Here is a 27,016-nt window from a genome sequence, read left to right as displayed (position 1 = left end):
GCATGGGCCCGTGTAGTCCCACACAGTCAAGAACTCCGCTAGAGAGCAACATAAAAAAATCACGTACAGCATCAGTCAAGGTAGTCGTGACTAGGCCTAGGTGGAGTTCACGGAGTCCAAATCCGTGGATTTCTACAGAGTTGAATAAAAACTCTGTGGAATTCCGCAAAGATGGATTTCCATGACCCACAGAGTCCTGAATGCACCAGAGGTGCTAAGCAGGGTCGGGCTTGGTTAGCCAGGCTCGACCCTGCTTAGCGCTTCTGAGATCGTGCGCATTCAGGAGGGCCGTGGGCAGTGAAAGCTGCAGTTTCAGGCCTCTTTTGCACCAGCCTGTCCTGTGTGCAGTGCCCACGAGGCAGGCCGATGCACAAAAGGCCTGAAAAAGGCCTGAAACAACAGCTTTCTTTCACTGCCTACGGCCCTGGCCTGAATTCAGGTTTAAAGGAATAAACACTCAGGAAAATATGGCCACCTATGTCTCTTGCAGGAGATACAGTTGACGGGAAGTGGCCCATGGCTGCAGCCCTCCTTTTGAGGAAGGAACCAGTGAGGGGAGGGGACATATGAGCAAGCTTGAATTCACACCTATAAGAATTCATGCATCTTTAGCCTATTGGGTTACTTCCAAGGATGGACCAGAAAGCTAACCTCCAATGAAGACTATGTTAGCTCATGTGCTTGAGATGAACTGGTCAGCGTGGCCTTTGGTGTACTTCCGTACTTGGATTCCGCACCATTTTAGAGAATTAGTCAGGCTGGACAAAGCTAGTCTTAATTTGTAAAAATATGAGTGCAAGTGCTCAAAGCACTGATCAGAAGCCTGTGGCCAGTGCACTCAAAAGTCGGAGACCGGAATACCTAGGCTGTGTAGCATTAAAACCACCTGATGCTTTCTTAATCCACTACAAGAGACTCCCTGCCCATACATTTCACTTTTGCAGGCTTCTGTTTTCAACCTTTGCAGCAAAGTTTCCATCTTACTCTTCCTTCGTCTTTCCACTTTGTGCATTTTGCCCTCTTTTGCTCTTAATGTCTGATGCTAAAAAATAAGAACTGTTCCCCAAAAATAAGTACTGGTGCGTCCCACCAGCAAAAACCGGGTCAAATTAAGCACTGCACTTACAGATTCATTGTTTGCGTACATCGTTTTAATATGGGTTAGTGGCCAGATGTTTGTCTTCTGCTTGGGTTAGAAACTGAGCGGTGACTGGAAGGGGCTATTACCACGGCAAGGGGGCGTTTGTGCATTTACTGTGCTCCCATTCTTTTGGGTCTGTCTCCCCACTTATCTAATTATGGAGCCAGGCCTGTTGTCTGAGGATGGCAATTTTCATATAGCACAGCTGCATTTGCAGAGCTCGTTCAGTACCATCTTATTTGTTTTGGGGAGTAGAGTAGGGGGAGGTTTAACACTCTTATTCACAAATGTAACACATTTCTGGATATACAGTGTGTTTATTTTCTCACAGTATATCTGTCTCAACAATGTTATAATATCTTCAATAATAAAGAAAAGTTAGAAACAGAGCGAACCCAACATCCTATTAGCTATCATTATTCAAGATATTAAAACAGGGCCAGACAAGGAATCCGAGACTGGAGAAAAAGACCCACATAAGCTTTCCAGTTAGAGCAGGGAAAGAGGGGTATGAAAAGAGGGAATGCTGCCATATGATAAGCCTGTGTATCTCATCAATGACTGTCCATCACATCTGCACTGTACAGCTGCACACCAGTTCATAACACTGTGGTGATACTAATAAACACTGCTGTGCACAGACACCATTACATCATCCACTATACATGCAGAGCCTTAAGTATAAATGCATATTTGCAGTCATAAAGCCTGCAATTCACAAAAAATACAGGGTTACAACTGCAAAACATTTTTTTAAAATGTTTTCTGACTCATAAATATGAATGTGAAGGGTTTGTAGAGTCCCCATACACCAAACTTGCATGGCGTTATGGAAGACACCAACATTTCTACGACCACAAAGAAACAGACTGACACTGCAACGGGAAAGCGAGGAGAAGATTAAGACCTTAGGAAGTATAAATTAAAAGGTAACGTTTTCAACTTATTTTTTAAAAGATTGCAAGCGAGGTCTGAGGACGGAACTGGCGGGTGAGAATTTTTTTTATTTTCTTGACTGCCGCTAAAGGGAAGGCTCTATCTCCTAGGAAAACATTATGGTTCTGGGGATCTGTGATAGTCACTGCCGAACTGGAGCACACAACATATAAAGTCATCCATCTTCTGAGGGAAATTAAGCTGAAACTTTGAGACCAGAAAAATGAGGGGAAGTGTGGTGAATGACCTTATGAACTGGTACCAAAGATTTAAATGTTACACAGTTCTTCATAGGAAGCCAGTGAAGAAATGTTTGGTTAGACGTGATATGGCCTCTGTTGTTGCCTCCTGTCAGAAGTTGGGATGTAGCATTTTTTGGCAAGCTATCTGAAGGCTACTGATGGTGCTGTCAGCGAGTCCTCAATAGATGGAATTTCCTTACTCAAGTTGGTACTGAAAAACGGACATGGCTACAGTAACATTCAGGTCTGGAGCAATAAAGGGGAGAGTTGTCTCAATCCTGCAATGTGCCAAAAACAGAAGCTGGAGGTTTGAAATTCTAGGGAACCGTTGGAGTCTGTATAAATTCCTAGATTTCCAACAACTGGAGCAAGGGTGGGAGGAGGAAGCCTAATGACTTGAGAGCTAATAATGTCAATGTTGGTAGAGGGAAATCTGGAAATTAGGAGCTCTGTCTTGCTAGGAATGAGTTTTGAAAAGTTTGAAGCTATCCACTGAGAGAAAGACATAGGAGTACTGACTAGGGCATCATTTTCATGATCTGAAGTGCTGGAAAAACTTTAGGGTTTGTTATTTTGGGGAGACTTTATGTTTCATCTGCTTAAAAGTAGACTTATGTGTCCAAGGAATTAAGGAGAAGAGCCAGTGACAACATATACACATTAAGAGTAAAGTTGAATGGGGGGATCCCAGAGGGACCCCACCGGAAATGCTATGTTGAGATGATCAGAATGGAGGAAGAATACTATTTAAGAGCATTTGGACAAAAATGAGTTGACCTCCTTCAAGGCAAAGTCATCCATATCAATACTTTTCAGATGATCTAGCAGCAGTTTATGTTTAATGATGCCGAAGGCCAACAGGAAAGGGGCATCCCTGTCACCCCAATTGACCAGTCTATGCAAACAGATAGAACCACCTGCTCTGTAGTAGGATCTGATCTCAAACTGTCCTGAAGAGGATGTAGGAAGTTGCTCTGCTCTGCCGAGAAATGCTCACTTTCTAAAAGTGGCATTTCTAAAATAGTAATATTACATCCAACTTCACCAGTCAGCAGGATTTTGTATTACCATTCTGGCCATACTAAATATGACCTTGCTACTCCTTTCAGATCAGAATCTACCACTCAAACAGTATATGAGGGTAGCCCTAATGTTAGCCTATGAAAGGAGCAGGCCTCACAGCAGTGAAAAACAAATTTATGAGTTTTACACTACCAGGACACAGGCATATGTCCTGTCTTTTATCTACATAGCGCCCTGCCCTATGGGTTACATAGGGTCTAACTTAGGCGTGACTTTTATGTAGAAAAAGGGGAGTTTAATGCTTGGCAAGTACTTTTAAATGCCAAGTGAAACTGCACACACAGGCCTTGCAATGGCAGGCCTGAGACAAGGTTAAGGTGCTACTAAAGTGGGTGGCACAACCAGTGCTGCAGGCCCACTAGTAGCATTTAATCTACAGGCCCTGGGCACATACAGTGGACCTTACTAGGGACTTATAGGTAAATTAAATAGTCCAATTGGGTATGATCCAATGTTATCATGTTTAAAGGGAGAGAGCATATGCACTTTAGCACTGGTTAGCAGTGGTAAAGTGCACAGAGTCTAAAAACCAGCAAAATTAGGTCAGAAAAAGAGAAGGAGGAAGGCAAAGTCTGGGGATAACCCTGCAGAAGTGCCATTTCCAACAATAGCATTGTAATTTGTAAATGCTAAGTGGCTAATATCGACAATATTTACTGCAGTTAAGAAGGCAGGGAAATGAGAATGGCAATAGATAAAAAAAGGTTAAAGGTCAGGTTACCAATGTCACAATTGCTGATCAAAGATTCACCTTTGTACATTATAGGGAAAGGCTTAAGTTTCACATCTAAGATTATTTTTGTAAATCATAGCCACTCATCCTCTGACTTTATCTTTATGGTTAAACTTTAGCTGTAACATTTAAGGGGGAGAAACTCGTCAAGAATCTAGTTGGAAATTTCACAGAGCCCGATGTACATAAGGAAAAGAAAGATCAAACTTGATGGCTCACATAGGTGGGCAATTTGAAGCCTGCGTTTTTTTCCTGATATCACATTGCACAGCAAAGCTTTAAGGTGGTGTGGGGAGGTACTATGCAAGTGTATAAGGCGCAAACAGAGACTTTATGTAAATATACTCTGCCATACAGATGTTCCTTTTAAAACTCATTTTGTGTTTTCCATGTAATTGTAGGATTAGGAAAAGAGAGCATGTAGGCCGCTGGAGCACCGAAGACAGTTTTAGAATTAGACCTGTCTAGTAAGAAGGGTGTAGAGCTTTCAGATATGGTATGTGCTGGATGGCCTGGGAGGCAGCGTCTTGGATAGCAGTGACGTACAAAGTGCAGATGCCTGTGTCATGCCTTCGGCACTCTGCCGGCAAGCCTGCCACAAGTCCATGCTGCCTGCGGACACGACTAAATAGTTTTTGGACCCTCTGCTAAAGCGCACTGCACGGGGAAGGAGAATCCTTCTTTACCTTTCGTGCCTGTTCGAGGTTGAAGAAAGACCTATTTAACTTTGGAAAAACACTCCTGCAGGGTCGGTAGAAGTATTGGTAGAATTGTGTCAGCATCCTGAGAGAAAAGAAGCAATGGCATCCCAATGTGTTCTCAAACGGAAGCCATTATTTTCAGAAGCAGCACCGGTCCCTTTAATGGATATGGCCTGCTTTAAAAAATGTTCTCCACTTGGAAAGGCACATGCAAGAATGTAGGTCTGCTGCCTCCTGCAAGGCTTAGTGCCTCAGTTCATGGACAATCAAAAGGGCCCACAAATTGCAATATGCCTAAATGATATCCATTAGGAAGGTCATTTTGTGACCACACTCCCCACTCTACCACCATTATCCCACCTTTCATGCAAGACAGGGCAGACACCACATGTGGATCCCACTGTTTTCTCAAGGCAACATTTATGACCTTCTAACTCTGTGACTCCATCCTCAGTCAGTAACTTTCTAGCTGCTGTTTACTTTACATTAGCAAACTCGTGCTTCTACTCGCTATCCCATTCACTCAATCACCAATTCACTCACTTTCACCTTCTCTTTCCATTTCTGGCCAGGGACTTCGCTCTCAGTAGTTCAGCCATGGGTTGCACTGGGGCCCAGGAAGTTGAAAGGCTCACAGGTCTCACATTATGTTTGTATTTCATTGTTTGATTAGGGGCTATTTTCATTGCTTGCTTTGGGGTCCATGCGACGATGGCTACACCACTATTTGTGGTCTTGTAGTTTCACAATTTTTGGCCAACCAAATGTGGTATGAAAAGAGGAGAGAGTGGTTTCATACAGTGACATCATGGATCAGTATATAATACTCAATATAAGAGAAGAGTGCTGTAAAGAGAATGGCCCGAGGCACAAGCCTCTGGTGCATTTTAATACAGCTCATTCTTATGCTGTCTATGGTTACTGTATGTGACATCAGAGGTACAATGTAAAGGTGATTTCGTAGCTAGAGATCTACATTTCACTCCTGACTGCAGTTTACAAATCTGGGTGACATAATTCAAAATGGTCGCCTGAATTCATGATACCTGGGATCAAACCAACACATGTACCTTAGTTCCCTAGCTACACCAATGTGCCTGCCAGTGTCCTTAATAGTGGTTGGCCCTGTTAACGGCATAAACCTTTATGGGACTGACTCTTCGTTTATCTTTCCACAGACTCACCCAGACCCTGATTCTTGAGTGGGATTTTGAATTTCGATGTGTGTGGCGAATCATGTTACCACACATCAGAATTCCGAATTGTACAGTCATTACATAACTGCACACACTGACATTTTCTCAAGATGAATCCTGCTTTTGTCTACAAGGGAAAATACCCGGTAAATACTGCGTCACTCTGAATTTGTAGCCAGCGGCTATTTCCGCATGGTAAATACTGCGCCCTATTCACCGCACCCCGAACCAGGGCATGAGTGATCCAAATTCTCTCTTACTGTTGTATCATTAAGTCCATAGTTCTGCACTCCCAAACACATTTCCAATTTTGCTTTGTCCAGTAGACCTAATATTACAAAAATGAGGGGCAGCAAACTCATTAATTTTCTCGCGCTTTCAGCCACCCACACTTCCACTCACTCACTTCTATGTTCCGTCATGTTGCATTCCATCAATCGGTTTAAAGTTTTCAAAGTGGCAATTGTGTGCAATTTCGAACTTTGGCCTTTTCCCCCGTACAATGGATGGCCAAATATAGCCTAGAGTACCGTCATAATCGATATTTTATCTGAAAAATCCAATAAAACACTTTGTGTGAGGCATCATCGTAACGCACTGCAGGCTTCCTATCAAGTTGGCACACGAAACTCTTGCTTGCAGATAATATGCAAAGCAATTCAAATGAATCAGATGTAATTAACTTTAATGAACTTTAGGTAATTGCAGCATGAAATCCATTTGGAAATGTTCACACATCTGAAACGTAACGAAATGTCATACAATTAAGTGTGAGGTTGGTGAGCCACAACAAGGTTTACTTACCTATGTCTTGTATCTCGGTTTCTGTTACAGCAAAGTAGTTTCATCAGCAAGGGAAAAAGGAAAAAAGGAAAAAATACAATGAACCATAGTTAGACGCCAAAATAGGTACACTGAAAAATAGTAGCAGACAATGTACTCATATAATCTAGCATTGAAAAAGTAGCAGCAACATAGCTATTAGTTCAGCTCGAACATATGCCATTGACATGTACACTATTGACAAACCTATTGTACATGATCAATATAGATAGTTTTATTGAAAGTATTTTTTACGCCGCCACTCTTTTGATTTAGCATAAGTGGTAAAAAATAAAGCAAATATTCAGGCAGAACTTTCTTACTCGAAGTGATGTCTCGCACCAAGTTCTGCTTACACAAAAAAAAACACTGATTTTTTTTTCTGCTGGCATTATTGTGGTAGCTGACAGACGCATGAAAATACCTAATCTATACATTGTATAATTTGCTACGTAATGATCATTTGATCCAGTAGTGCCTAGCAAGCCTGTAATTTCCATGGAGCTTCCCTTTGTTGATGGCAGCAACTCTTACACAATGAAGACCATCATGTATATCATGTATATTATCTCAACAGCCTCCTCTATTTACCACCACCTGCCAAACATCCACAACCTCCACTTCCACCTCAAATTGTACTCTACAGGTCCATGGCAAGCTCTCTAATCAGTACTAAGGTGGACTCTCATTCCATATTCACCCTAGACCTCCCCAGTGCTGCATCCAACCACATGAAAACATTCTCAATTTTTCTATCTGCACCTCTTCTAGTTCGACATACCTGTCTCCCCCTATACATATCAATTTGGATTGCACAGGGTGTTCCACAGGGGGCCCAGGAAGAACAGAGCTGTGTGTCCATCTTGAAAGTATCATGGACATCTGAGCTGGGCTGTTCTAACATGCAATATAAACCCTGACATTTTTAAAGAGCTGGTACGCAGCTGGGGTTCAGCGACTGGTGCAGAACGTGTTCATGATAGGGTTACAGGTTTCATAAATGTTATTCATTTTAGTGAAATACAACGTTGCTCACTACCCTGAAATATTCCTGTACCTCTTCAAGAGTCAGATATTTTCATGCCCAGGTCTTTTTTCCATTCTTTTTCCCACTGCCCTGGACACTGACTGAATTTGGGTTATGAATTTGGGAGCAGTTGCTACTATCACCTAATAGATCACACCCTACTTAGGTAACAGCACAGGCAATGAGAAATCCTACCTAACCCCAGATACCTGTGACACAAGCAGATGGCAGTTTCCCAGAAAAATGTATGTTAAGTCTATGCAGTAACAAGCAATACTAAAGTTAAAAAACAAAATGCAATTGCCAAACCAATGTGGAAAAACAAAACACACTGATAGTTACAGAGTGAATAGGGGATTTCCAGTTTTTTATTAAAGCAAACAGTGCCAAAAGTAGATCAAAGCACCTATCAAAGTTAATATTCACAGTTGACCACAGCTAACTGGGATAGAGCAGGAGATTACCTAAATATTGCAGGTCACACCTGCAAAATTGTTATCCTTGGGATTATGTTACCTAACTGGTTCTCAAAACCCTTCAGCAAGGCAAAGTAGGGCTACAGATACCATCAAGGATGCCTCACAGTTGGGTATGTGGTCATTAAACTCCTGCGGAATGCATCAGTTTTGGCACCAAAGGCTTCAAGTGGGACAAAGCTGGATTTTTTGGCTGCCATTGTTGCTTTGTATCTGGGATGGACTCTTTTCCTTGCTTCTCCCTAGTCCTACATTCACTTTTATTCACATAGAGCAGTAGTTGTGAAGTGCATCTCATGGTTAGAAATGTATTTTTTGTTGCCTCGTTATGAACCTCATACACTAGATTAAAAAGATCAGATCAGAACAAAGTAGCAATCTGAAAATGGATAGATCACTTCTTGGTCAGGGAGCTTTAGTGCTTTGTCATGGTCCCCCAGGGCAAGAAATTTACTCCAATATTTCTTGATGCTGGGGATGTCCCCGTTGGCCTTTTTTGCAGCCCCCAGGTCATCAGTGCAAGCCACTAATCAACACAGATTTTTCCACTCACAGACCTACCTACTCACACGGTGAAGCCGAGTGTCACATAATTTCGGCTTACTTCACACGGTGACCCGGTGAAGAGTTGAAATCCCATGGCGGCAGCAAAATCAAGCGGGAAACCACTGCAAAGAGTGGTTTTCCAGCTTGTCTTTGAAGACTCTATATAGCCATTGTCTGTTACGGTGTGTGAAAACACCCCAGAACATCGGCACTAGCTTCAGGCACCGTGTATTTCTGAATTTTGTTTTAAAAGAAGGAAGGAGGTCGATGGGGCACAGTATTTGCCCCACATGGAGTTCTAAAAACCATGCTCCTTCTCACAAGGCAGGTATATGCAGGTCTGCAAACAGCCACAACTGGACAGCTGAATCTACTTCACAGAATTGACCACTTCTCCCTCCTTTTGTATATCAGTCAAAGGGAACAGCAGGTCAGTGACCGTTGACCGGATGACCATTGGAGAGCAGTTCAAGCCTCTTGGTGTAGGGGAGACCAGAAGTTATGTAGGCTTTTTTCACCTGCAAGTTAGACAGTTTCTTCCTTTTGCCAGCTATATCCTTCCAGATCCAGGAATTAGCTGAGGGAATGGTGCTATGATGTCATTCTTTTACTGTCACCTAGCCAGTTAATGGAGAATTCTCTTGCTAAAATCCTGGCAGAATGCTCACCATAACCCAAACCCCCTTTCGAGCACTTCAATTTTCAGCTTACTGCAAACCTCAGAAGTCTCCATTCGAAATGGCACAAGCCAGGCTGTCCTGCAGCAGTTCAGAGTCTCCTCTCTGATATATTCACTCATATGTAAATGGTGAAACAGGCCATCCTCCTGATCTGGGGCAGCTTCTCCTCCTTGCTGCAATGCTTTCAAGTGCAGAGCTATATATTTTAGGCATGTATTTGGGTTGTATAACTAAACGCTGTAGCTCACATTTGTTATTTTAATTACATACCATTTGTTCACAGGGGTGGCTCCTTAGCAATTGCGAAGGAGCATTGTCCCCTTAGATGAGCCAGCAGCGGAAAAATAAAACAATAGTTCACTATCGATTTATTTTTCTGCTGCTGGCTCAGCCAGCATGTGAAGGGTGGGGATGGGCCATGGGAGGTGAGAAGGAGGAGAAGGAGAGAGTGCACCTAAGTGCACATGGGTGTTTGGCCGGCCATCTCAGACCAACCAAACACACATGCGCACTTAGGTTTCCCCAACCTACTGCGTTGCACAGCTGGGCTGGAGAAACTGCACAGACCCCAGGGTTGTGTTTACGCAGCAGTCCAAGCGGCTCAGACCAATCCTGACACTGTTTTCATGCTAGGTTTCCATGAAAGCAGTTCTAGGATTGCTGGGGAGCCTGTGCTGGTGTCCCAGTGAATGCTGGGACACCACATTGAGGGAAGAGGAGTGGCGAGCGTGGCGGCAGGAGATGGCATCATCGTGGTAAGTGTACATTTATTTTATTTAAAAAATATATTTTTTTTCACCTCTCCCTCTGTGTCTGTCCTCCCCCACCTCTCCTCTTGAGATTTGCGGGCAGCATTTGAAAAGTGGCCACTACAGCAAATGCACACTTTGATGAGGGAGTAATCAGGAAGTCTCTTTGTGGAGCTTTGAAAGTGCGGCATATGGTCACAGTCACACCCTATACTGGTGTAGCATAGCACAGCCATCACGCCTCAATTCTCAGCAACAGCAACTCATGCAGTGGTGGCATTAGGCCCCATCGGGCAACAAATTACTATAACTACTTTAAGCACCAGTGCTCACTTCCACCACTGTTTCAAATGTGCATGGAAATAAATTAAGGCTGTCTGCCAGGGCAAAACATTGGGGATTTAATTTAAGTACAAATGTAATGACCTCACCATACCATGAATGGTTGCAGCGACACCCATTTGGTGTCAGCCATGGTGTGTTTCAGATCTCGTTGCTCCCCTTTCCTGCCAAAGTCCTCGAAAAGGCCATCAACAGCCAACTCACAGAACACCTGGAGATCAACAATCTTCTGGACCCCTCTCAGTGCAGATTCCACACCAACCACAGCATCAAAACTGCTCTAATCGCTGCCATGGATGACATCAGAACCCTCACGGATGACATCAGAATCCTCCTGGCAGTGATCCTCTTCAACCTCTCAGCAGCATTGAACATCATATCCCACCACACCCTCAGAGGCTTCATCACGTCAGAATCCAAGGAGACACCCTCAAACGGATCCCCTCCTTCCTCACAAGGAGAACCCAAATTTCACCTCAGAACCAAAGAACATCAACTGCAGTGTCCCTCAACGCTAATCTCTCAGCCCTATTTTGTTCAACATCTACATGACACCCCTGGCCAACATCATCAAAACCCATGGGATGAATATCCTATCCTACACAGACAACACCCAACTAATTCTCTCTCTATTGGAAGACCCCGCCGCCATGAAGGCCAACTTCCATATATGCCTGACAGGTATCGCCGAAAGGATGATAAACAACTTCCTTAAAATCAACACAGACATACCAGAAGTATTGATCTTTGAGAACAACATATCCCCGTGGAACAACTCCTGGTGGCCTTCAGAACTTGGACCCGCTCCCACTCCAACAGACCAGGCACATAACCTCGTCATCATGCTGGACAGAAAGCTCAATGTGAAAAACCAGATCAATGCAGTCTCTTCCACCTGCTTCCTCACTTTTCACATCCCCGGTAAGACCTTCAAATGGCTTCCCGTCAACACCATACAAATTGTCACTCAAGCCCTAATCACCAGTTGGCTGGACTACCTCAACACTCCATACATAGGAATCGCCACACACCTCCTGAAGAGACTAGAGACCATACAGAACTCCGCTGCCAGACTCATCCTCGATCTTTCCAAATAGACTTACACCACCCTCCATCTCAACAAGTCTCAGTGGCTCCCCATTCAGAAAAGATGTCAAATCAAGATGCTAATCCACATCTATAAGGCCCTTCACAGCCAAGGACCAGCATACATAAACCGCCGCAGAAACTTCCACCAACACTTGAGACTCCTGTGCCCCACCTCCCTCTCCCTTGCACACCCCTGCATCCACCAAAGCAACAATGGAGGATACTCCTTCTCCTACCGCGCGGCAAAATGCTGGAATGACCTCCTCCTTCACCTATTAACCTCATCCTCTCTTCTGGAATTCAGGAAAGGACTCAAGACCTAGCTGTTCAACTGAGCCCCTTATAGCCATGAACCCAGTGCCAGGATATGCTCACGGGTGATTAGCCACTCTCTATATATCCAATTTGATTGATTAACTAACCTCCAGCTGTCTGACAACAATTGCAGATACCAAGAGGTTGTGACTACAAAGTGAGGCCACAGTGCAAGGCTCTCTTTTGCTGTCCAGTACGTTGTCTTGGTATTTTGGGGGTCCAGGAAGGTTATGTCAATTCTAGTCAGGCCATCCAGCCTCAGTTTATGCAGCCACTGCCATTAAGCGTGCAGCCATGGCAGTAGGATTGCCTGACACCCACTGCTCGGGGCACATGCTCAGTCATCTGCCTGACATCAGTGCCAGGCCCTGGTGGGCCGCAACCTCCACACTGAATGGTGTGACAGCAGGACCAGTACTTATTGCTTTTAGTCTTAGCTCGGAGGAGGCGCACACCTGCCAAGCAGTTTTCTCTTTCGCTGCTGTGTTTATATGTAAAAGTTGTAAACTTATTTTTTGCTTCATGTCATTGGATTTGAATTGATATATCAATAAAGTATTCCATTGGGATTACAGAAACGTAAGGAATATTAATTTACTAATAAACAATTATTCTGCTCAAAGTAAATGTTACAATTCTTATTCCAGTGTTGGCACTTTGATACTGAAATTCAACCACTGTAATAAGAGATTTAGGCCCTCATTATAACATTGGCGGCAAATGCCGCCTACTGCCACGGTGACGGACGCCAACATACCGTCGCCGTGGCTACCAACCGTCCACCAAAATATGACTGTACCTGGAATTCCGCCAGAAGGCTGGCGGAATTCTGGCTACGTCATGGCGGCGGATGGCGGTAAGGTGGCGCTGCTGCCAGCAGCAGCGCCATGCCAGTAGAACGCCGCCAACCATATCACAATACATGTTATGGCCTGGCGGTGTTCCGCTGGCAGACGCTGCTGCTGGCAGCAGCGCTGCATCCCATCTCCTGCCGGGGAACTCCCTGCAAGCACATAAGTCGGGTTCTCCAACAGGGGAGGGGAGTTGAGGGTGTTGTGTGTGTGTGACTGTTTGTGTGTGTGCATGCGGGTGTGAGGCATGTGGAATGCGTGTGTGCATGAATGGGTGTAAGTGTACGTGTATGTTGTGTTGTGTGATTGCGTGTGTGCCAGTATGTATGTTTGTGAGTGTTGCTGTGTGTGTGTATGAAGTATGAATGCGTGGGTGAATGTGGGTATGCATGTGTGTATGAGTGTGCATGTATGTGCATGTAGGTGTGTGTATGTCCGGGGGGTCGGGAGGGTGACGGTGGGGGAGGACTTTAGGGAGGGGGCAGGGGCAGGGAAGACCTCTATCAGTGCCAGGGAAGGGATTCCCTGGCACTGATAGTGCCTACCGCCATGGTTTTCGTGGCGGTACAGAAGCCACGGAAATCATGGCATGGACGGGGTCATAATGCCATCGGCGGTCTAGTGACGGCCGCCGGGCTGGAGACTGTAGTCTGCAGCCCGGCGGTTGTTACCGCCGTGGCGGTCAGTGTGTTAAATTGGGTTTTTGGCTTTGGCCAAACCGCCACTGTCATAATAGTGGCGGTATGTACATTTCAAGTCTTTTTGCCTCCCTCCTTCTAATTTTTCTGACCAGATTTTGTTGGCTTTAGGACCTTGGGCACTTTACCTCTGCTAAAACAGTGCTAAAGTGCATATGCTCTCTGTGTAAATTGTACTGTTGATTGTTTTATCCATGATTGGCATATTTGATTTACTGGTAATTCCCTAGTATAGTGCACTAGAGGTGGCCACGGCCTGTAAATCAAATGCTACTAGTAGGCCTGTAGCACTGGTTGTGCCACCCACATTAGTAGCCCTGTAAATATGGCTCAGACCTGCCACTGCAGTGTCTGTGTGTGCAGTTTTAAACTGCCGTTTCGACTTGGCAAGGGTACCCACTAGCCAGACCTAAACGTTCCCTTTTACTATGTGTCAGGCACACTTAAGGTAGGCCCTAGGTAGCCCCAGGGGCAGGGTGCAGTGTATGTTTAAGGTAGGACATATACTATTGTGTTTTATATGTCCTAACAGTGAAATACTGCCAAATCGGTTTTAGCTGTACAAGGCCTATCTCTCTCATAGGCTAACATGGGGGCTGCCTTTAAATATCCTTAAAGCACAGATTCCCTTTGAGAGCAGATACAAATGTGGAGTTTAGGGTCTCTGAACTCACAATTTAAAAATACATCTTTTAGTGAAGTTGGTTTTTAAATTGTGTCTTTGAAAATGCCACTTTTAGAAAGTAGGTGTTTTCTTGCTTAAACCATTCTGTGACTCTGCTTGTTCGTGGATTGTCTGTCTGGGTCACTTTGACAACTGGGCTGTTTTCCACCTCTCTAGAGAGTGACACAAAGGGGGTGGGTGTGTAGCCTGCATATCTTGATGAGCCATCTGAGCTGTGGGAGGAGTGGTCATTCACACCTGAAAGGACTGTGGCTGCCCTCACAAAATGCAGTCACCAACCCCGTGGTGTGTGTCTGGGGCCTGGCCTGGACAAGGAAGGATCTTGCAAACATTTGAGACTTTGCTTTGAGGTTTGACAACAGGTAGAAAGGGGTATAAGAAGAAGACCCAAAACCCCAGACTTTTAGAATCTTTCTGGAATCAAGAGGAACCTCTACCCAGGAGAAGAGCTGAAGAGCTGGAGGAGGAGTACTGTCTCTTTGCTTTGTTGCTTTGCTGGACTGGCTGCAGTTGCTGCTTCTGCCTGAAAGGAAGGCAAAGGGTAAACTTTGATGTGTGTCCTGTTTGAGAAAGTTCTTCAAGGGCTTGGAGTAGAGCTTGTCTCCTGTTGGAAGTCTCAGGAATATCAAAACTTCAGTTTCCTCTTCCTACAACACTGGGATCTGTGTGTTTTGTGCTGTTCAAGAAGAAAAACCACTGCAATGCCATCAATGCTGCCGCTGGCCTGCACTGTGACCTGCTGACGCTGCATGGAGCCGCACTGCCCCGGTTCGCACCGCGACCCTGGTCTCACCGATGCCATCATTGAAGACTTCACCAAGCTGCTGCTCGCACCGTGACCTGTGGGTCCTGCACTCCGGCATCGCCTGCTCACACTGCAGCCTGGGCATCCCGACGATGCTTCTCCTGCTGACACCAGTGCCGTTGCCTGCACCATGGCCTATGGACACTGCTCGTGAGGTACACAAAGCACCGTCCCGTCCCTCACCGCATCCCCGGTCCACCAACACCAGCACCATCGACTCCAGTGTCGTCACCAGGCACCCCGGCCTATACTGTGGCTTGTAGACAGCGCTTGTGAGAGTCAGGAAGCACCGCCCCGTCCCACACCGCCGGCTTGGGCCTACTGATGACAGGTCTTCAGCAATGGCGCCGCCGCTTCTGTACCATGACCTGGGACCACCTCACGTCGCACTGCCCCGCTTCACACCGCAGCCCTGTCTCACCGACCCCACTGGATGTCATTACCGAGCCGCTGCCTGCACCTTGACCTGTGGGCACTGCACGTCACATTATCCCGCTTCACACTGCAGCCCTGATGCCATCCACATCAGCTCTCCTGACTACGTCAGCTCGAAGTTCAATCTGCAATGACTGTGACTTCAAGGGCCCAAAGACCCCCGCACCAACTCCGAAACCGACACTTGTGACGTCAGCAAAGCCGCTCTCTGGAGCTCACCGTGCAATTCCAAAGGTACTGTTTGCAGGTCTCCCAGACACCGTAGCTGGCTTGTGACACCACAGCCGGCCTGAACTGTTGGTTTTGTTGATGACAACGCCATGGTAGCCCCAGGTGGGGATATCGACTTCAAACACTGTATTTTTGAGTAAATCTTGCAAAATTCATATCTTTAACACTGTATGTGGAATTTTTATTGTTTTGGTCTTGTTTTACAAAGATAAATATTGGCTATTTTTCTAAAACTGCTGTGGTGTCCTTTTGTAGTGTTTTCACTTATTACTGTGTGTTATGTGCAAATTCTTTACACATTGCTTCTGAGATAAGCATGACTGCTCGTGCCAAGCTACCAAGGGGGTGAGCAGGGGTTAACTGAGAGGGTATCTCCCTTGTCCTTACTAGAGTGAGGGTCCCTACTTGGACAGGGTGCAAACCGACTAGGAACTAGAGACCCCATTTCTAACAAATAGATAATGTTAACAAATGCAATGGACAAATAATCTTGACTGTGTCGAACTAGTTATACGCTGAAAAGAAGCATATTTTCTTCAGAGCACCACTGACAAATGGTTGAGTGGGGAAAAAAAAAAATGTTTGCCTTTCATTTCCTTGTCAAAAGTGAAAGGCTTTGCTTTGACAGTTTGGCCTCCACGCAAATCATTAATTAGTTATTCCTTTGGTGCTGATTCATGCGCATTCTTATCCTAAATGCATCTGGCACCAGTGATGTGCTCACACATAGGGCAGCTGCTCAGGCTTCTATTCCGGCAGGTATCAAAATAATATTTCAATGGGGGATGGAGAACAGATCAGTTGGACAAGAAATATTGTGGGTTGTGGAATGTGTGCGTAGTTACTGAAAGATCCAGTCACGGCTGGTGACTGGGCAAAGTGGCAGGGCAGGGGAATAAAACAAAAATAAATTAAAAAATAATAATAAAATTACCTGAAGCTCCCTGCCGCAGTGCTGCCCTCTGCCGCACTCCAGGCACAGGCTCCTAGCCTGCCCTGCGGCCAATCATTATGCTGCGCAGAGCAGAGTTATGATTAGTTGTCCCACTGACCAAAGCTCTACTCAGAAGCCTGCAACCGGCGCAATTAAATATTGGGTTGCCCAATGCCACACCTGCATAGTCTTGAATCCACCTTTTGCCTCATTAATTTACTTCCAGACACTCCCCGTCCCTCTTGCAGGTTCCTACTTTCTCCCTTTCTCATGGTTTTCCTGTCCTTCTCTTCCTCTGTATTTCTGCTTTGCTTGTTTTTCCCTCTCTTGCCATTGGAAAATGCCTGATTCAGAAAAATAAGTGCCAGTTCCCAAAAATGAATGCTGGTGGCCCTCCACTGGCAATCACAGGCTCAAATTAAGCACAGGTGTGTATTAGGTCAAAAGAACTGGTGCACTGTCCAGTACAAATACAATTATGTAGTCACTGAGTGAACAGAAAAGGCAGATAAACTAGAACACTGTAGGGAGCAAGAGGAGAAATAGAGTCTCCAATTAAAAAATAGGTAGACTTTGGTAGCACCAAACATTCATAGAAATGTTGAGCTTACCAGCCATGTGCTGAGGTGGATGAAAATAAACTGATGAAAGCCAGCCATTTTTAAATAAAACAGTGCACTTTCAGGCAGTCAAGGAGTATTCAAACTAACCTACCCACCTGATGCTCTTAGACTGAAATGCCTGCAAAGTAGCATGGATAGTGGCACACAAAACATTTTAAGTAAAGAAATGAATAAAATGATCAAATTTGCATGCTCTCACTGCCGTTCTGGCCACCTGTTGGACAATGGCATCAACCCGACTGAGTAAGTACTTTTGGGATTGGCCAACAGTGAGTATTTAACACATAGACTTGCAATCATGAATGTACCCATGTTAGACCTGACATCCTTGGTGTGGTTTCTCCTAACTTTCGGCCTTCAGACCTCCTGTTTTTGCTGACTTCGTTTCTGCTGGCCTTAGGACTTTGGGCACTTTCCCATTGCTAACCAGTGCTAAAGTGCCTCTGCTCTTTACCTAAAACATGGTAACATTGGCTTATCTCCAATTGGTACATTTAATTTAATTATAAGTCCCTAGTAGAAAGCAGTTCCTAGTAGAATGCATGACCTGTGCCCAGGACCTGTACATTAAAGACTACTAGTTGGCCTGCAGCACTGATTGTGCCACCCACTAAACTAGCCCTTTAAATCTGTCCCAGGCCTTCCAATTTAGAGCCCGTGTGTGCAGTTGTAAACAGCCATGTTGCCCTGGCAAAGTCAACCTTTTGCCAGACCCAAACCTTATTTTTTGTAATACATACAAATCACCCAAAGGGCAGGGTGCAGTGTATTTAAAAGGTTGGACATGTACTTTTAAGTTTTACATGTCCTGGTGAAGAAAAACATTTTGTTTTTCACTACTGCAAGGCCTATCTTTCCTATAGGAAAACATTGGACTTACCTTACTATATTTTATAAGTGTAATTCACAATCTAGAAGAGATAGACTTTTCGAGTTTGGTGTCCCTGGAAACAAAATTTAAAATCCTAACTTATGGTGAAGTCAGATTTTAAAGTTGGAATTTTCATGCCCTAGCGATTGGGTGTCTGTTGCCTGTTTCTGATCACATGTATGGGAAGGGAGACAGCTTGGCTTTTTGTAGGCTTTCTAGACAGCCACACACAAAGGGAGCTTAGGTGTGACTTGATCACTCAAACAATCAAACAGCAGTTGTAGAGTGCGTGACTTTCACCCCTGGAGGTATCTGGGAGCTGTGCAGTTTCTTCCTGGAGTCTGTTAGGGTGGGTACTGTACGAAGATGGAGGGATAGGTTGTTTCAGGTGTTGACGGCAATGTACGAGAAGGAGTGACCCCTGCTGTGGGTGCGACTGATGCGGGCAGTATGAGCACATGATAGTGAGGCAGAGCGCAGGTATCTTGCAATTCGTGGAAGGTCAGTTGATGATTGATGTAGGCTGATCCTTGATCATGCAGAGCTTTATAGGAAAACATGAGGATCTTGTACTAACATCTTCTCTGGAGGTTTCTGAGGTAGGGTCGATGTAGGTCCATTTGGAGAGGTCCAGGATGAGTCTGGCTGCAGCATTCTGAATGGACTGGAGTCTTTTGAGAAGCTGGGTGGAGATGCCGGTGTAGAGAACATTGTTGTAGTTGAGATGGCTGGTGCCAAGGGCCTAAGTGACGGTCTTTCTGGAGTTAACCTGAATCCATATGAAGGTTCTGCGGAGCATGCAAAGGGTGTGGAAGCAGGAGAGGGTGACTGCACTAATTTGTCATTTTATGGTCAGTTCACTGTCAAGGATGATGCCTAGGTTGCGTGCATAGTCTCTGCTCTTGAATGGCCACTGGGTCCTGATGGGCCAACCTCGGCAGGTTGGCAAGGAGGAGCTGGACAGAGCTTCACTTACACCTGGATAGGCTATGTCCTGTCCATGCACAAAGGGCTGCATGCACCCCTGTAGTGTGTCTCAAGTCAGGGCAGGAAGGGCAAGGCATCTCCTCCACATCAAAGGCATCACTGGTTATAAGAACTAGGTGTCAGACACCACCACTTAAGTACACTTCTGGACCTGTGAATACTCTGTCATGAAGAAGGACTGCTGTGATGCTAAAGGCCTGTTTCTCTGATGGACTGCTGGTTTGCTGGACTCCAGCTTTGCTATGCTGACCCATGCCTGGTGCTGTCTTGTCTGGGAGTGGGAAGGACTGTACCTCCAACCCAGAGTGACTCCAAGAGCTAGTCAGCTGGCCTCAAGATCTTAAGTCTGAGTGTCATGACACACTTCCAACCACCCTGTTCTGGCATCTGGACTCTGCCTTCTGTGATTCTGTCCAGCCAAGTTGTGTCACAGGCCTAGACCCTTGGAAGTGGGCCTAAGTTGCTTGTGCCAGCAGAACCGATGCATGCTCAGCTACAGGAGAAGAATCAACTCATCACCGTTGGTGTGTGGGGAAAATCGACACATCACCTCTACTGCCAGGTTGGAAACAGTGCAACCAGAACCTCTGCTGTCCCTCACATCCTAAAACCAGCAAAGCACTGTTGGAACCAACACTGCAGTGTTTTTCTCGGCGCAAGGACCTAGCCTCCCCGCCAACAGCAGCCTTGATGACGACCCCGAATCTCTGCATTGCAGCCCCTATGCTACTTCGAATTTATGCATCGCCTTTACTGCCCAAAGCATCCTCAACGTTCACGCATCTGGAACCTGCACCACACCCTCACTGCATCTCAGAACTGACACATCGCCGCTGTTGCATGTAGAAAAATAACACAAGCGCTCTACTGTGTGGTTTAAAACCGATTAATCCCTCAGCAACTCAGATTTAAGGTACTTTAGTTCTGCGGGACCAAATAGATCCCTGGAGCCAGCCCATGCTCCATCGCGGTCGACCTGTGGGCGCTTTTGGCTTCTAAGCACTGTTTTATAGGCAATTCTTTAATAATGCATAACTCAAGTTCTACTTATTTATTTTTTGTTGTTTTGGTCTTGTTTTATTGATTAAATTATGTTCTGGTTTTCTAACCTGGTGTGGGATTCTTTTATGTGGTGCTTTCACTGATTTACTGTTTGAAGTGTTGCACCAATACTTTACACATTGCCTTCAAGTTAAGGCTGACTGTTCTGTGCCAACCGACCAGTGGGTGAGCACAGGTTAATTTGGGGTTTGCTTTTGCCTTACCCTGACAAGAAATGTTGTTGCTACTTGACCAGGGCTCACATCCCAGACTTTCAACAACCTAATTTCTCACTACCCTTAATTCGGAGAGTGGCAAGAATAAGGAATATATTTAATGTATGCTTTCATGTTAAACCTGGAGTTCAAGATTAACCTAAATAATTGTGTGCTGCGCATGTGACCTTTTTAATGGTAGTTAAATCAATGGCATGCTTTGTATCACTTTGTGCCACATGAACATTTAACCAAAACATTAGCAGATATCCCCCAAGTGTTTGGGCTTAGAGATACAATCTGAGGACTTTTATGCTCCACGGAAATATGCTGAAGCCAAAGGTTCACAGAAAAATGCAAATTTCTATGATGCTTTCTTGGCCTGGTGAACACTTCTAAAACAATCTTCTAAATTAAAAAGAAATAGCCTGCTTCAGCAAACATTTAACAAGGGCCTTTAGTCTAAAAGAGACAGAAGGAAAATAGTGAAATATATGGAAGGCCCATTGTGTCTAACCTAATACTGAGATAAGAAATATAAGTGTAACTTCTATCTAATAAAGTCAAACAACTCAGTCAACACCTTAGTCAATTCTTGTCTTAAATATCTGAAATGTAGGTCATAGTTCCAGGATTAATTTTTGACAGTGCTTTTAGAGTGGAAGAAATTCTATAGCTATCCCTAAAAGTAGGCCTGAACAAAAGTTGAATTATATTAGCAGAATTATTTAAATTCCCCGATATTGTGATATGTGAAACTGATTGAATTTGCTGTAATTTTTTTAAATCAAACAATCATCTTGTGTTACTAAGTCTTGCAAGATACCAGTAGAAGACTGTTCATATAGAAAATGTCTCACCAAATGTCTCGCCGAGATATGTTTTCTACTCAAACCATCTTGTGTTACAAAGTCTTGTGAGATACCAGTAGGAGACTGTTCATACAGAACATGTATCACCAAAAGATGTTTTCTACTCAAACCACTTTCCTGTGGATATTTCAAAATACTTTTTTAATCGAGGTACCTGTTCAGGTAAAATTAGGATTTGTGACTTGATATACTGGCAAATTACATTTTGCTACTAATGCACAACTTTACAAACGTATGTTTTTGGGGCATTTTGTATGTAAAATATACAATTTCACCAGGCAAACCTAAAAGCAAGAAGAGGATCTGATGAATACCAGCCCAGAATAGAATACAATGCACTTGGAGGAAGTTCTAGACTGTTAACAGTTTATCTAAAATACTTCTGTGCAGGTGGTGACAGAAAATAAAAATTGGGACAATATTTATTTCATATTGTGACTTCTACATTGGCTACCCGTGTACAAGAAAATGCAGTGAAAATCTTTGACAGATGTTCACTCTGTGATGTACGCACAAATCCCTGCTTTCTTGGCCTCCACATTTAAATTACTTACTCCCAGTTGTCTCTTAGATGAGCAAATGTGTTACTTCTGCATATGCCGACCATTCGTAAGGTGCATTCAGAAGACCTAGGCTTCTCGGTCTCAGCAACCAGGTTGTGGAAATCTATCTCTTCATTTATGTTCCGAATTCTCGCTCACTCTGTTCAAGATAAAGCTAAAAAAAATCTCCACACTCTACAACGATTATTGCTGTCATCTTCAGTAGCTGATGGCCTGTTTTGGATCTTTAGTATCACAATGCTTATTATAACATAACTTTATTACAGGACAAAAAAGCAAAGGCTGAGCAAAATGCATGAATACACATCTATGTATGGGGAAAAGACAAAAAGTGAAACAAATGCAAAAGTCCTGTAGCGATTATTTCAGAGGGGCCTTGCTGAACATCGACTAGTTCACGAATGGGAAAGTAATTTGCGATGCGACCTATGAACTATTAGGTTGCATCACAAATTGTACATGGAGTCACAAGTTCAGGCTGACCATGATAGAGCACGGGTCGGATACTAGGACCAGGTTAGCCCCGCTGAAAAGTTACCTTCTCAGTCCAGTGCAGAGTCCCATTTGTGGTGGAGGGGGTCATGAGAAGCAGGGAACATGTCAGGACAGTCGTTGGTGTAGTGCGAAGAGCAGGCTTGACATTGCAGAATGAAGATACAGTTGTTATCACAAACGGTCGGGCCAGAACTTCACAGTGGCAAGAGCGGTCAATACTGTAGCACTAAAGGCCGGTTTAAAGAACTTCGCATTGGCAGGCAGTATGAGAGACAAGGTTTTGGCTCCAATGGGCCTGTTTGCATTCGCGAATAGCCCAAAAACTTCAATTTAGCTCCGCTGAGGCCATACCAAGGGTCCAGTGTGTGAGGGGCACCACTTTGGTGGCAGCAGCCTACTCTGGGTGTTGGTTCAGGTGATTGGGAGCCAGTTATGTCCCTGTGACTCTGAAGAGGAGGCAACAGAGCTCTTGGAGTCACTCTGGGAGACCTGGGTTCAGGTGCAGGTCCAATACCTCTGACTCAGGAGGGAGAGCCACAGGGCAGCAGTCCAGCAAGACAGCAGTCCAGCAAGGCAGCAGTCTGGAAGGGCAGCAGTCCAGCAGACTGCCAGTCCTTTCAGCAGCACAGCAGTCTTTCTTCTTGGCAGAGTCTCCGCAGCTCCAGAAAGGTACTGAAATGTTGGTGTCTGAGGTCCAGTATGTATACCTGATGCCTTCTTTGAAGTTAGAGAAGCTTCTATAAGTTCCCATTTGAAATGCATAGGTTTTCTGCTTCTCCTACCCTGGCTCCTGATTAACTAAAGGGAGTATGTAGCCCTTTGTGTGGAGGCAGAACACAGCGCATTAAAGTGTAAGTAGGGCTGTGCCCAGCTTTGACTTCCCATCTCTCCAATGATGGCCCATCAAAGCACACCTAAGCATTCTAGTGTGGGTGGCTGTCTGGTGGATATACGCAAAGCCCAACTGTCAGTTGCACCCAGTCATGTGAACAAGAGACAGGCTGTACGTGCTAAGGCTAAAGTAGGAAAATGCCAACTTTCCAAAAGTGCCATTTGCAAAATTGTAATTTAAAATCTGACTTTCCCAAAAGGGAAGATTTTTCATTACAATTCCAAAGACACCAAACTGGTTACCTATTCAAATTTGGAAGTTACAGCTTATTAAATGTAATAAAGCAACTCCAACGTTATCCAACGAGTAAAGCAGGCTTTGCAGTAGTGAAAAATGAATTTACAGTTTTTTCAGTACCAGGACATGTGAAATATAAAAGTACATGTCCAACATTTTATATACGCTGCACCCTACCATCGGGCTGACCAGGACCTACCCTACGGGTGACTCATATGTATTAAAAGGGAAGGTTTGGGCCTGGCAAAAGGTTATTTAGCCAGGTCAAAATGGCAGTGTGAGAAGGCAGTTCTGACCATCTGATCCACTCAGATTTTTCTCGATTGGATCACCTGGATTTTGGACCTTTTACTGTGAGGGAGCCTCATAACCTGTGACTCACCCACTGAAAACTCATGGTAAAATGAACTGCGCATGTTTACCGCCAATACCTGCCTTTTAAGAAAAGGCCACTGCGACACAGCAAGGGTAAGAGGCCCAGGCCTGGTTACACATGACTACGTGTGCACTTGTGTGTACACAAGTGTGAGGTTTGCATGGGGGGTAGACTCCTGCCATGCGTAGCCCAACAACAGCGCACATGTAGCCTGGCCAGAAGGGACTTTATGGGTGGTGACCTGGAATAGGTCTTATAATGTGTGGGTACACATGTAGGTAAAGTCAGTGTGTTTGATTGTCTTGACTGTAGTGACACTCCATTATATTCCTATGGGAAAGGCTGGCCTAGGGCGCAGCACCAGTTTCCTAGAGCTCACAGACTCCAGAGTCGTACCGATGTACACTGTAACCTGTATGAAAAGAATACTGTTGTGGAGTACAAAAGCATGTCTGTACTGCTTATAGGTCATCCAGGAATGTCATATTTCTCTGACTCAGCTAATGAACAGAGCCCAGGCCTTTTGTGACCCTGCTAGGCTGGGTTAATTACTTTTCTACTCAGCTGCAGGAACAAAGGCCTCACCCTTCAAAGTAAGCATTTGACAGTGCTTAGGTCAATTCTCCAGGAGGAAGAGACTGGGCATAATTGCTCTGCACCAGTCCTCCAGCTGTCATCCTGTGCTGTGAAGAGGGCCTGCCCCAGGCACCTCCATCAGGGAGAAGGCCCAGATCTCTGAAGTCAACAGATGGGAGTCTCCTTTGAAGATTTGCTGGGGAAATGCCCTGGCAGGGATATCAGTGAGGGGTGGAGCTGAGACCCCCAGATCACATGTGGCAAGTGACCCCTGGGTGAAGCCATCTTGAAGTATCCCAGAAGCCTGTGCAAGGATGTTAAAACAAGGTTCGAGAGGTGATGTGGTACCTCAGGATAGGCACGAGGTGCATTCCTGCTTGTACCTTCCGCCCTATATTGAAAGGTCTTGCCCAGGGGAGAGTGATCTCTTGGATGTGCTTTTCCTGCAGAACAGTGGGACTGGAGGCTGGCGCCATGGACAATTGGAAGGAAGAACCCCCTGACTGCCCATTGGAGCAAGGACTCTGTCTCTTATTGACCCCAGGCCCAGTGGGGCACACCCCAGGACCAGGTAAGCTGGCTCTCTTAAACTCTCTGAGGACTAGCTTGGGGAAAGACTGGGCTTCTGCTCAAGGAGGACAAGTCACAGTTTAACAGTACTAATAACCGTTCCATAAGATATGAATATGCAATTAAAAACATCTTACCACCAGTTCAATTTCATAAAATAAATCACCTTAAAACGCTGTGTCTCACAACTTCAATTCCATTTAATAAAATTCACGTTAAAGTGGGGCTAAAATTCCAGTTAATCAAACAATCACACTCCCGTCTGCCCTTCCAGTTTATTGTTGAATTATCAGTTATAGAAAAATTGGGACTACAGCAACAAAGGGGGTTCTTTTATCGTTCCAGTTGTCAAGAATGGCAGAATCTTTAGAATATCTGGAGCGTCTTACCATTTAATGTTGATCACAAGAGAATGCAAGCTATCATTAGGTGCAAAGTTAAAATTGCCCTAGGCTGTGTGTGAAGTGTGGATTAGTGACATTTTTATGGCCAGTTGATGTCATGAGTAGGCCTTTCTCCTGTAAACTCATAGCCACTTAATCAGGGCTTCAGGGCACCTACTTATAAACTTTGAGTACAGTTGTAGCCGACCATTTACTTAGCAACAGACTATCACCACAAATGTAACAAATGTACAAATTTGTTGTAGGTAACCAGGATTGAAACACACTATTATTGCTTCCCTACAAGTTTGAATATTTCTAATGTTAAAACTGCTCTGTAAATAGTGTGATCGCAACACGTGCAGAAGAGGGCAGATGCAGATCAGATGAATGAGATCTTTGACTTTTCAGTGCCTGCAGTGTCAAACCAGTGTGTTTCCATGCTGGAATGGATGCCAAGGCTGGAATGCCACCCATGCGTAACAGCAAGAAGGCTAGTTTAATGTGCGCTGAAAATGGCATGGACATATATGAAGAGATTGCAAGAGTCTTGTAGTGCTTTAGTAGCATCCAGGCATGGGAGTGAGCACTGAGTTGATTGTTATCCTCTAACTGGGATATTGTTTTGGTGAATCTGCTAACTCCCTATTTAAATATGTCATATGATGGAGTTGCCACCCACAGGTCACTAAGACTCAGCAGCTTAACTGAGAGAAACAGATATTTACGATGAGCAATTTACATATTTTTTGGACCGATAACCAAAGGGCTTCATTTAGTGCATCATGAGAACAACTGATATTGTACCAACTCTTTATCATTGTCACTCTTCTGGCTAGGTCTTGTTTGGTGAGCCCAAATTCTAAACGAGTTTGGGCTGGCGATGCATTCCAAGGTAAGTTGAATACTTGCCTAAAGGTGTTCTTCTGTATTTTGTCGACTGTGAGTGCATCCTGATCTTTCATTACTGGACTTCCGTAAGTGATAGTTGGCAACAGCTTTGTGGTAATGACTGATAAAAGTGGCTTCATTGTGGGCCCAGTTCGTTTTTTTCAGGACAATAAAAGCATGGATAAGAGCAGTCCCCTTCAGCTTCATGTGTTGCATTTGTTCCTTGAATGAACCTCTTGAATCGAAGTATAGGCCCAGAGAGACAACCAAGTGAAATGGTGGTTCAGGGAGCCAGTGAGACTCACTCCCTACCAAGTTTGGAATTGTTGAGGCAAGAAGGCCTGAAGAAAGGGCTCCAGGTGGCAAGGGCTCACCACCAAGAGCAAACGGAAAGCTAAATTGTGGAGATCAGTCCTACAGGGTCTGAGGTATGGGCGTCTGAAGTCCTGCAACTTTTGACCCCCATTTTCCCAGCAATGAAGCATGTGGGACTCTGCTGCCCTCTCAAGGGATGCCCCCAGGGTGGGAAAGGGCCCAAGGGTTGTCCCCAAAAAGATAACCCTTTCAGGGTGCACCATTGGGTATTTACCGGTGAAGAAGACTTGTGCAAGGGAGTGCCGTTGCAGGGCCCAGGACCCCATCACTGGGCCCCAACAGTCGAAGAGAACTCCTGAAGTGAAGTTGCAAGAGGGGCCCAGGACCCCACC

General features: G+C 44.9%; 1 protein-coding gene across 2 annotated transcripts in view; it reads right to left on the bottom strand.

The window, feature by feature from the left end:
* Positions 1–27,016, bottom strand: part of TENM1 (teneurin transmembrane protein 1) — a 1,758,425-nt gene that overhangs the window by 351,779 nt on the left and 1,379,630 nt on the right. For both annotated transcript variants that reach the window (XM_069211839.1, XM_069211847.1), the window contains one exon: positions 6,837–6,857. In XM_069211839.1, the coding sequence (XP_069067940.1) occupies positions 6,837–6,857 (21 nt within the window). The remainder of the gene's footprint in view (positions 1–6,836; positions 6,858–27,016) is intronic.

This window comes from Pleurodeles waltl, chromosome 2_1 (genome assembly GCF_031143425.1).
Source record: "Pleurodeles waltl isolate 20211129_DDA chromosome 2_1, aPleWal1.hap1.20221129, whole genome shotgun sequence".
Taxonomy (NCBI): domain Eukaryota; kingdom Metazoa; phylum Chordata; class Amphibia; order Caudata; family Salamandridae; genus Pleurodeles; species Pleurodeles waltl.
This window is presented reverse-complemented; position numbering and strand designations above follow the sequence as displayed.